The 12,893-nt window shown below is 33.3% G+C and overlaps 1 protein-coding gene across 1 annotated transcript in view; it reads right to left on the reverse strand.

Moving 5' to 3' along the window:
• Positions 1–841: 841 nt before the first annotated feature.
• The window catches only part of Smp_159180 (putative gamma-tubulin complex component 3 (gcp-3)), a gene marked incomplete at both ends in the record, with an annotated part of 32,668 nt that continues 20,616 nt past the window's right edge, over positions 842–12,893 (reverse strand). Inside the window, 7 exons of the mRNA XM_018795526.1 lie at positions 842–1,330; positions 2,804–2,944; positions 4,127–4,378; positions 7,160–7,449; positions 9,232–9,377; positions 11,660–11,724; positions 12,482–12,609. Of these exons, the coding sequence (XP_018649830.1) occupies positions 842–1,330; positions 2,804–2,944; positions 4,127–4,378; positions 7,160–7,449; positions 9,232–9,377; positions 11,660–11,724; positions 12,482–12,609 (1,511 nt within the window). The remainder of the gene's footprint in view (positions 1,331–2,803; positions 2,945–4,126; positions 4,379–7,159; positions 7,450–9,231; positions 9,378–11,659; positions 11,725–12,481; positions 12,610–12,893) is intronic.

Below are 12,893 nucleotides of genomic sequence, written 5' to 3' on the forward strand. Positions count from 1 at the left end.
TTTGAGGATTAATCATATATTCGATCAATTATGATCTAATAATGAAGATAATATTTTGTTCATCACTAATTATAACGGATAAGATTATTTTACGAGCATCTAATATAAAAAAGAATTCAAAGTAAAACCTGGGTTCGAATCTCGCGAGGCGGGATCGTGGATGCGCACTGACACTGAGGAGTCCCACAATAGGACGAAATGGCCGTCCAGTACTTCCAAGTTTTCCATGGTGGTCTAGCTTCAATTGACTCACGCTTTCAATTATCTATAAAGCCAATTATGTAAGATAATTAAAACTAATTGAAAATGAAATAAAACGATTACCTTTCTTTGATGATGTAACAGTTCTCTATATGGTTTTAATTATTTATTTTCTAAAATAATACTTGTTAATTGACATAAATAGTCGAACAAATATTTGAATAAATTAAATAAAAAAAGATGAAGATTTCTTTCATGAAAAACAAAAACAAAACAACCATCTATACCGGAATCATTGAGAAGAACAAAAAAAGAGGGGAGATACAAGTATTCATCTATACGAACACAATTATACACACATACAAAAACATGTATATACATATACACATACATATATACATACATACATATGTATAAAGTTGTAAAATAAAACTAAGGCGGTAACAATAAGCAAATATCATTATAACATCAGTGATGTATTCAGTTAGAATTGAGCAAGTTCATCCATAAAGATGAGAAAATGAAAATAAGAATAGTATAAAATGTAATTACATTAAGTAATAATAATAATATCAAACGATAGGAATAGTAAATGGTTCAGATCTATATTGTCTGTTGTTTTTTTCTCGTTGTTCAACTATTATTTTGGATGTAAAGTAAATTCTCTATATTCATCGGATGCACTGGAGTTTTTTCTATATTCTACATCACTTATATGTGATACACCGGATTCTGTTTGTTTTGAACCAATTGTTAATGATGATGATGCGGAGCTTGGTGTTATAGAACCAGAATATGGTTGAGCACTTTTTAATATGATAATATTACTGTATTTAGTCTTGTTCTGTTCTTCTTGTTGTGATGTAGGTTGAGATGATGACGATGGAAGAGGCGGTGGTGTTGATACCAGTGACTGTATGTGTTGTTGTTGTTCATGATGTGACGATTGATATTTTTGATGATGATTCATTATTGAGGGATAACCGGATGTTATTGATCCACTAGTGGTACAAGATGAACCAAGTGTTGAATTACAATAATGTCCATTGAAATTTATATGCTCTGCTAATAAACGTAAACTACAATCTGTATGATTTGACAACATATCGATGAATTTGATAAGATTAGCCTGAAGAACAGGAAAAATAGAAAAATTCCGTAATCGAAAAGTTAGGCAGGTGACTATGGACACAATTAAGACAAATGTATTAACTGAAAGAATCCTGATAATGTATACAGGTTATCACGATAACACAATAAATTAACCAAAATATATCTTAATTCAGAAAGTCATAAGATGTGGTATATGTAAGTTGTTATTGACTAAATAGAGCTTGGAAAATATGAACGTTAGCCCAAGTTGCCTTACCATATTAGCACAACGAGAGGAAATTAACAGGATGGATAGTGGACACATTGAAACAATGTAGTAGCATTGATAATGATTAGACTGTTCGATATGTATGACGAGAATAAATCACATTCTTCAAATCAACTCCATTGTCTCACTACAACACTGTCAAGATTTATAAAGGAGACTAATAGACAATGTGAAAGACTGAGAACATTAGGTATATGGTTGAAAAGACAGAAAGAGAAGGTGTGCACGAACAATTAGAATAACTTCAGATGTAGAGTAAGTGAACGAGTGAATCCATCTGTGCTATTATGATTGATTTAGAATTATGTAATCCATCATCTCCAACTAGTGGTTCCGCTCATTGAGGGAACCCTAATCAAGTAGCTTACATATATCGACATAGCTCAAACAAACGGTCAATGACTTAATAAACTGATACCATATCGTCTTCTGATCGAGGTTAGACCTTTTTCAACCCACTTCTCCACCATTAAATGTCGCCTCTTGTAGTTAGGCATATTTGAACAGTGAGAAAGAAGAGTAGGAAGAAATAGGCAAGGATCAAAGGAATTAAGTAAGTATTGGCAAGAATAATTTAAAAATAAGGCGCAAACATGAAGTATATGAAGGTAGAGTATGAAATGGCATTAAGTTGAAAATTGGGAGAACAATAAAACAAAAAAGAATGGACTCATGTTCTACTACTACTGATTTGAAGATTTATCATATTTTCAATCATAAATTAAGATTAGTATGTAAACCCACACACCAGAGGAACAGTTAATTCCAACATAAACAGACGACGAATCAAAAAGACTGATATCACCTTTTAATGTGTTTGTCTCTGGCTTTTTCCTAACCACCTATTAGTGATTAGGTAATCTTAACCACCTCAGTGGATGTAAAGACGATTTCCTCGTGAGACTCATTCGATATATGTAGTTTCTAAATTACTTTAGAAAACATCAGAAAAATCAACGTGTAAAAAGATGAATGATGGAAGAACTGAAATCGTGCAGCGTAATATACATACACAGATTCTAAGCAAGTAAAAGTGAGTATTTAAAATAAAAAATCTTAAAATCACCGTAAGTGTTTGGATATTATTAATAAAAACCTATGAAACATTTTTGGTTCCTAATAATGTTTGTGAAGTCAGAATATTGTGATACGTATGATTTTTACATTATAGATTAGTAATGACTATATAGAAAAAAAACTTGGATGAATTGTAAGACTTACACGATATGCGGCAGCTTGAATACGAATTCGAGCTTGTAAATGAGCAAGTTTACTATCGACAAACTCTTTACGTCTAAGTGACTCTTGTTCTTCTCGTAATCGATCAGTACCCCAATGACCAGTCCGTTCAGCACGTTGTAACTAATTTTAATTGTTGAATAATGATAATATATTTATAAAAATAAGAATAATAACTATTGTCATCATTACTTAATTGTAAAATTAACAAGTTGAAGGTTTTCCTACGCTTTCCTACATTTGAACTAAATTCACTTAGCGAATAAATGAAAAGTGGACTGAACAAAACAGTTAGCCATTTCGTTCACAGTCAGTCATCATAAACCTAGAATTTGGCATGAATGTGTAATGCAGTTCAGGCAATAACACATCAGCATATATAGAGTGTTGACAAGATCAGAGCCACAAAGAAGGAATCAATAGGGATTAAAATGAATATATATAAATATGGAATAACGCACCTAACCTAACATTCATAGGAACCATATAAAAAAGATCAAGGCAAGCAAATGCGAATTACGTTATTCAACATCTAAAACCAATGAATACGATTATTGCGAAAGGGTGTCCACATAAAGAAGTCCATGAGACACGAAACTTATAATTTCGGGGATTAAAGTTATGCCTTAATCAGCCCGCCTCTAACATTTTTTTCAAACTGTCCATTCTTTCTATGCTAGTCAACAATCCACATACCATCAATCAATAAAACTGTATAGACTCATCAACTGGCTTGACCTTTTTATCTAGTACCCGATGTTTCATTTCAGAATTGTTTAATTACGGACAAACAGTGCATTGAAAAAACCTAGTATCAAATTTCTTAGAAACTAATAAATCATCCGACATTTTATGAATAAGGTGGTCTCAAGTGCCGTTAGATGTGTGAGGGCAATTGCCATTCTCCAATTGCCTTGACAGTGAGAAGATATTTCTTGTTAAAAGATATGAAAAGAAAACTAGGTTCAGGGTGGTCTCCGCAAACAGGAAGTATGACCGCAGCGACCAATGGATAGTTGCTTGATTCCAGTCACATGTAGCCTTTTTATGAGTAGTTTTAAATAATGTTAGCCATTTATTTATAAGGTTTTACAACCATAGGGTAAGACAAGATATAGAATTTTTTAAGTCCGATGTTTTCCAACCCCCTCCATTTGTTGCAGGAACAAAATTGGCGTTACAGCTTTGCGTTTGGACAAAAGACTTTGGGTTCAATCATGTTGAATTAATAATTATTCTCCAATAAAAAAGTTAACAACTATTGTAGGCATTAATGTTGATTCAATGCAAATTATTTAAACTAACCTCAGATGCATATTTTTCACGTATACTATTCTCATGCATAGCAGTTGTATTAAAATCTTGATGTAACTGAGCATAATCCAAGATTGAATTAAATATCGCTCGTAATTGACCAAGAAGTTGACGTGATTCAGCATCTAATAGACATCTTGTAAATACATTTGATAAGAACGCTTGATGAGCTTTAATGATATCACCTAAATCTTCAGCGGAATGTACTTGTTTGACAAGATTTTCCCAGGCACATTCTAAAACCTTAATTATATTCATTAAAAAAAATATATAGTGTAATTAATAAATATATATTTCATAAAAATGTATAACATCAAAATAAGCAAGTAGTTTATACTGTAATGTGGAGTGGAGCCGTTTAGTGATTAAAGAAATTGGTTTTCAACCAAAAAGGATAAAGTTTTGAACCCTGCTTCATCTATCTTGGTTTGGAAAGTCACTACATATACCATTACCCATGATATGATGTATGAATCAGAAAAGAGTACAAAAATATGTAATTGGTGAGTTACAATACAATAAAAACCATATCACTCAAATGACTTTTTTATGACTTACTATTTTCATGTCTTGATGTAATCTAACTGTCTTCACATAATGATGAGTGAAAACAACAACTTAATGTATAAAATCAGCTGTTATATAAAGTGGAAAATTCATATGTATTAAGTATCATTCTAGTAAATAGAATAATGTATAATGTAAATTATTTGTCAAGTAAAGATTTACGCATTTGGGAAATTGAATCAAACACGTACGTACAATATTCTGGCTAAGAAATATCACTCAGCTACCCAAAATAAAGTATCTGAAACAAGATTTGCATGTCCCATCTAATACTAGAAAAATGAGCGTTTTAAAACAAAAAAAACCATCGCTGCACTAATATATATACGTATCAGTGAAGTTCGATCAGGTTAAATAGAGTAATCAAAAAAGTTTCAATGGGTTTTGGATGATATGCTTGAACTAAATCGATTTCCGCGGTAACGAACGAAAGCCAATGACACAATGACACGATAAGCTATTCAAATCTGTTGTCCCAGGCCCCGCTAACTAGATGAAGAAGTTCAAGGCAAGTAGGGGAATATATATATATATTCCGTAAGCAGCCGAGTACAAGCAATCAAATAAGGGAAAAAGTCAAGCGTATATATACAGCAACAAATTGTCCTTGGGCATCATTAATAAATAGCACACACAAAGAAACAATGTACCAATAGCGTTTAAGATAGTTTACAAGTGGGAAATATGACGTGAAGGTAAAAAGAGCGTGTTTGGCGCGAAAACAGCCAAATTCAAATTTTCAAAATAAAATTACAAAATTAAGCCACTTATCAAGTAAGTTCTGGGGATTTGACATACCCAATATTGGATCTTTGTAAACTATACGTATCAATACATTTTGCCTAGCATATCACTTGAGGATATACAGAAGACTATGAGGTATCGTGATTAGGCAACAACTAAGTTAATTGGGATAATGATCTGCATACTTAGAATACAGATATTCAGAAACAAACTTTTTACTCTACAACTTCGATTTCACTGAACATATCAACACATGTACAAATGGAGAGCGGACTAAGTGTGGATGCTTATATGTATATTCACTAACCAAAGAGAATATGGCCCTGTGTGACATGTAACTAACCGACATACTCAATACAAATTAATCAAGGCGTTATGGTTCAATTCGTTTTAATGAATAACACTGAGAGGCTGGATATATTTTTTTTCTAATGAGTTAGATATTGCATTTCGACAGTTCACTGATATACCGGAGTTCAAGCAAAGCTTAAAAGTTAAGGTTAAATTGATTGGCAAATGAGTGATCAACAAAACTTATATTTACCAATCAGTTATGAAATCTAATTACGTTTACTTTTACATCTAATATTTTGAAAATAACCCTTTCAGTTTACTAGAAAAATAAACCTAGTCTAATAGCTAATGAAGTTATCTTACGTTTGAGTTCATACACAGGAACTAACGCAAATAGTTCACTTTTATGATAAGTTATCAATAAGCCACATAGTTTAGTAAAGATCATCACCAGAACTCCAGTGAATTAGTTACTGAGGAAAACATGATTATTTTAACTTTGGAAGGTTCATGAGGAATTTTGAATTTTATAGTTTTCATCACAGGTTGACCTTAACCAGACAACCACTGGAAACCAGAAATATAAACCAATGGATACAGATTCAGTAGTCCAAAAATTATATTCAACGCGAAACCTAAAGGTGTAGTATTTGACCTTTAAAAGCCTTATGAATGCCAACTGTTAAGTTCCATAATAAGACTAAATAGCTATTCATTGGTTTTTTGTTTTTTTAATTATAGAATAAAAGGGTACAATTAAAAAATATCAAAAATTAAAAAATGCCTCCAAATGCCCTGGTACGGTCGAGAGTGGGGAGAGTTTGCCCTCACAAATGGCCACGCGTATATAGCCTCTGTCAGGGATGTCCTACTCACTGCCCTCTCGCGTCAGGGTGTTGTTTACGAATATGAGAGGACGAAAAGCGAATGTCCGGCGCTTTAACCGGGTTGGTGGACACGGAAAGTCCACCTAGGGGGTTGGAAAACCCTGATTCCAAACCAATGATGCACATGGACTCCAGTATCCTTAGGGAACAAATGGCGTATGAATCAATCGTTGGTCACCGGCTACCATGGGACTGCATCTCCTCACGATGCTCCACTGCCTTGTGGATCAGACCTTTAGGTCGAAGACTCGGGGAGTGGCCCCTTAGATAACCACCTGCTTTAGTTTGGGCACCTGGGCAGTATCACAGTCCTCATACAAATCAAATGAGATTTGTGTGGCGCATATGTATCTGGTGCTTCCTTGTAACAATATTTATGTGTTTAAAGAAATAGATAAATGTTTTTAATGGTTGTTAAATTAAGATCAGTACACAGTTATGTAAAATAATACATTTCAATAATCTCTACAAATCTTTCACTAATAAAATATACATGTGACTTTTAGGGAAAACATGAGATGAATGAACTTACTTCAAAATTAATATAATATTGTAACTGTTGAATAAAATGTCGTATTTCTGCACCGAATAATTGTAGTAAATGTAATACTAATGATAAATCAATTTGTAAACCATAACCTAAACGTGTAGCACATAATTGTTGCTTCCATAAATTGCTTAATGTAAATTCCATACGTTTTGCACGCCAAAGAAAATTAAATGAAAATAAATACATAAAACGACAATTATCAGTAAATATTGTAGACAATGGTCCATCGACATGATAATCCAATGAAAATATATCCCATCCAGTATCTTGACCTATTTTAAACAAATAAAAAAAGATTGTAATACATTGAGCAAAAAGGAATGTTGATTTTTTGAACGAATTCGATAAATCAATGTGTCATTTACGCTCCATGAGACATCGTTAACAATGGCGTAGGAGATAGTTTTGTATCTATGAACTAAAGAATGAGTATATTGTGTACTACTTTGTTCCGTCCTACTTTATGAAAAATAAATGTGGCCTTCGAAAAAACTTGGAGGCCGCTAGTATTTGCTCAGAGGTGCCTTTTTCTGGAGTTTACGGTGATAGGCATTGTGATTGAGTCCACGTGAAAACATCAACATTTGGATACAGATACACATAGCTAAGGATTTATAAATAGGAAGTAGCACGTGACCAAGATATCCTTGGCATCCATCATCAAAAATTTAATGTTTACTAACTTATTGCGACAAAAGAACTAATTTAACTCCCATTATTGAAATTATTTCATCAGCGAAGTGTTGGATATGTGTCGAAATACAAACCGCTTCATTAAATCAACCAGTCATACGCAATGTAGAAACGGAAAAATATGTTTATAGATTCAAGCTGTGGTAGTACATTAGCAAACCAAAATAAAATTATTTCAGAAAAGATTCTGAAGTAGTAGGAGTAGTAGTAAAAAAGAATAGGCATAGAAAATGGAAAAAATGTGTAAGGAGATTTCGATACTCAAGTTCTATGATATCCCGAAGAGAACTATGAATGATAACTTTTGAGGACTATCTATGGACCAATATGATACGCATATTTCCTATTGTATAATTGTTAAGTAACTTAAATATTAATATTCACATTAACAAAGTAGGATGGAACAAACTGTTGCACAGTAAACATGTCGTTGGTTGGTAAGCCGATATCTAGCCTACGCATAAGCTAGCTTCACTAACCTAGCAAATGGATTTTCATAAGCCTCAAGTGTAAAGGTGATCGATTACACAGTCAGACTATTGAAAGAACCGCTAGACACCACTATCAGTAATAAATAATAATCAAAAATTAACAACAGACTATAACGGTTATGTATACTTTAATAATATAAATTCACAGTCGAGATTAGTTCAGTCAATCAGTTAGAAATAATTAAGAGCCAGAAACGAATGTGTATTAGTCAAAGCTGTCACCACCTCGTATTAGCAGATCAAAGGAAAAATTATTAAGATGATAGCCAAAAGAAAGTAATTGGTAAAATTTGACTTTTAACCTCCGTGTTAGATACTAGTTGACGTGTTTTGTAGTATCGAAAAACAGGAAAGAAAATTTTATCTTGATGGTGATAGACACCAGATTACAATTTATTTCAATCTAATTAGGTGCAGAGATAGTCACTGCTATGTTGTAAATTGTTGGGTGTACTCCGACAAGGAAAATAACAAATAAAAGTACTTTGATGTATGGAAGGGACTATAAACAAAGTGATCGAATACAATCAACTTATGGAATTATTAGCGTTCGGGTTTAGGTAAACTAGAAAACTATTGATCGATTGCTACGATATCACGAAAGTCCAATGGAATGACTTGAAACCAGTAACAAAAAAGTGGTAAATAAAGCAGTCGTTAAGCCATTAGGTAGTAGATTAGAGCCCCACCCCGCCTAGTTCTATGTGAGCAGCAGGGTAGTAATGTTTTCCATCATACTCAGGACCATGGCCCAAAGCCAATTACACAAACCTGTTGCTGGTAAAGTTAAAAATAATAAGTAAATAAAACTAAAAAAAAGGATATCTGGGTATATAAAGACAAGAAAAAACTTTGTTTAAACTAACTAACCTGTTGATATATCCAGTAAACGAACATCTAAGCGTTGAAGAATTTCCGGTTGCTCATATTGTGCATTAGTATCACGTATAGCTGTCTCCAATATACCGCTCAATCGACTAAGTAGTATTTGTGAACATGGTTTATTTAAATTTGAACTAAAAACAGTTCGTTTGACAGTGAAAAAAAGTATAAAAGAGAAAACAAGATATGCAAAGAACTTTTAAGATGTCTAAAAAGTAACGATTAATTGTAGAGAGTATGGCAAACTTTGTAAGTTACATTTTCGGGAGTACAGTATATACATTTTCGGTATAATGATTTTAAAAAAGTGTAGGCGATTTGTATATACTAAAAATCATAAGCTTTCATTTGACATCGTCTTTGCCTGTTCTTAAATTATTGTAAATTAATTATCAGAGCGTTATTCAGATTCGTAGTGTAAATATGCCCTAGTTACGTAAATGTTATGATTTATTATTAATGATATGATTGCTTTTGTTTGACAAAAAAATAAAGCCTCCAAATGCCTTGGTACGGTCGAGAGTGGGGAGAGTCAGCTTTCCCTCTCCAAATGCTCTCACACGACCACGTGCATACAGCCACTATCACAGAACTCCTACTCACTACCTTCTCGCATCAGGGTAATGTTTACGAAATTGAGAGGACGAGAAGCAAACATCCAATGATTTAACTGGGTTGGTGGACATGAAGGGTCCAACTAGGGTAGTTGGAAAGTCCTGATTCCAAACCAATGATGCGCATGGGCTCGAGAATCCTAAGGAAACAAATAGCGTGTGAACCTATTGTTGGTCATTGGCTACCATGAGACTGCATCTCTTTACGTTACTCCATCGCCTTGTGGATTAGACTTTTAGGTCAAAGGCTCGGGATGCGGGCCCCTAAGAAACTACCTGTTTCAGTTTGGGCACCCGAGCAGTATCCCAGCCCTCACATAAATCGAATGATGTTTATGTGGCGCATATCTATTTAGTGCCTTCTTGTACCAACGTTTATGTGTCAAAATAATAAATAATAAATTGAGGTCCTGCAATTAGTGTAGGAAATCATGTTAGTTTTTTAAGGAATTACAAATAGGATACAATGATTGCCTTTTGTCGTCTTCTGATTGTGGATTGAAATGAGGTAAAACAATTTTTTGTCGGTCAATAAAAGGATTAACGACAAAAGCCAAAAAATATAAACGACCCTGTATCTCAGCGGCAGGATTCACGAAATTTCGCTTGTGGACGGAAACTGTGTTTATACCCATACTCAGTAACATCACAGACATTATGTGAAGCCGGCTGAAGAATTATTTACAGCCTTATTCCGACTCTAGAAGAGGATTGCTCTTCAGCTATATAGATGAATCACTTTACAGAACTGTTTTGGATTTTCCGTTTGGTGAAGCAATGATAGACACGTAAATATTCACTAATCACCTCAAAACTATTTCCAATTGTAAGTATCCTAGTTGTAGGATCCACAAACTGTCGCTTGTGGATGACGACTCTACGCGGATCTCATGTCTTCGAAGAAAAAAGAGTAGTTCCCAAAAGAGCAAATTTCTTAATAAAGAGTATGAGTATCCTTGCTTTGTAATTTGGAACATATTTGAAATCGTCCATTTCAAGGGATCTATCCCCAATCCCGAAAAACTACCGTACTAGAGAAACAGATTACTTATCCAGTCGATTTCTCTACTTCTTCCTCGGTAGCAGTTCCTTGTTCTGATAACAGATTTATCAACCTCAACAGATTTACCCATTCTAAGTGTTAATGTTACAAGTATCGTTACTACGGAACATACTTCGTGTTAGTAGTGATAAAAACTGAACCGCACTAACTATTGACATACCTGTCCAGCACACTGTGTGTTACTTTACTTTCCGTTATCCAATGCATAAATAAATGAACCGATTGTCTTAGATTCAACTTATATTCATAAAAAGTGGACCAATTCTAATGGATTTCTTATTCCGGTATTTATGGCAACGAAATACTTTTTCATTTTCTGTCTCCACAATTAGTCAGTACCATTTTCCTCTCCGCATCGTCAATTAAATGTTTTTCTCAGTAGTCTGCAACTTTGTAAGTGATTTTTAACGTTTTCATCATAGAATTTATTTATCAGGTTCTTTGATTATACTTTTATCAAGTTATCATCCATGAGGGTTTGAAGTATAGACTAAAATTCAATACAATCCGTCTTTAATGTGATCAATTGACTCAAAATCGTCAGTATACTTTACTTCAGCCTACTTGACTTATCAGATTACTGAATCGGAGTATCAGTATTACTGTTTTAAGTACAATGGAGCAATATCATATCAAAGACATTATTAGTCTTAAATGAAAAACTAATAAGTGTAAATTTATAGTTTTGTTGTGTTGTTATAAAGAACAGTAATGCAGCATAATATTAACTAGAACTTACTCTAACAAATCCATAAGATGTTGAATAAAATCCCCTTGTCCTAAGAGTAAAAATTGTCTTGTAGCCTGGAAGATTTAATAACAATTATAATAATGACGAAGACAAATCAGGTCACAGTATAAGCAAGTAATAATTAGTACATTAATTTACATTAAAATAACTCATTCACTAGGTACTTGGGTATGAGCTACACTCTAAGTGTGAGGTCTAATCATACTGTCCGGTTGTCCAAACTGAAGTAGGTGAATCGGGGTTCGAACCTGAGATCAAGTACAATACATTAATTGGTCGCTGTGTGAGTAACCTATGTGATATTTCTCTAATCTTTAATACTGATTAAACTGTATCGATCAGGCTGTAATGTGATAAAATGTCCAATATATTAAATTTTCCTGTGTAATTCATAACTGTTAGTATTGATATGACATACCGATAAGTTTGACCATATGGTCAAATTGCTATTCACGTTAGCGTTCGGTCTTTACCTGGTTGAGCTGGCGTAATTCATATCCTTACCAATATTCACAAGTTCGTTCATTATGATAAACTCAAGTTTAGTCGATATCCAATGATAATTTAATATTTGCTACAAATCATAAGTCAAATACCAATTTCGTATATTTTACTGAGCTTCGTGGTAGATGTTTTAAAAAAAACGGTTATCAATAACACAACAAGCAGGATGCAAAGACGGGTAATTAACAGAACTTAAGGCTTTAAATAATTAACCCAATGTGCCCCATCGAATTTGGAATAATGATAATATAAACTAATCAATGTAGTTTAAGAACCGATGAATAAATGTTCATAAATTATACTTACTCTTAAATGATCTAGAAAATGGTAACGTCCTATTAATGTTTCTAATAAATGTTGACTGGTTTGTTTATATACAGTAGATAACATTTGATCAAATGATTGATCAAAATCTTGTTCAAACATTGATTCAACTATAATAGAAGAAAAATACATTTTAATAAATACACTTATTATCAATTTATAAGATTCGTGTAGTTGACTTCGAACCACAGTCCAAATCTCAGGACCAGTAATATTAATCAAGTACCCGAACGAATGTATGCGAAGTACCAATCAAAGCTGAAACTTCGCGACTAAGAGTCGAACCCGTTATTAACTGACCACCACTACAACACATTGAACATAAAAATTATATAAAAACTTGTTTGTTGACAGGCTTTTAAAGCAATATTCAGCTGTAAGGGTCAAAAGAAAG

This window comes from Schistosoma mansoni, chromosome 2 (genome assembly GCF_000237925.1).
Source record: "Schistosoma mansoni strain Puerto Rico chromosome 2, complete genome".
In the NCBI taxonomy this organism is placed as follows: domain Eukaryota; kingdom Metazoa; phylum Platyhelminthes; class Trematoda; order Strigeidida; family Schistosomatidae; genus Schistosoma; species Schistosoma mansoni.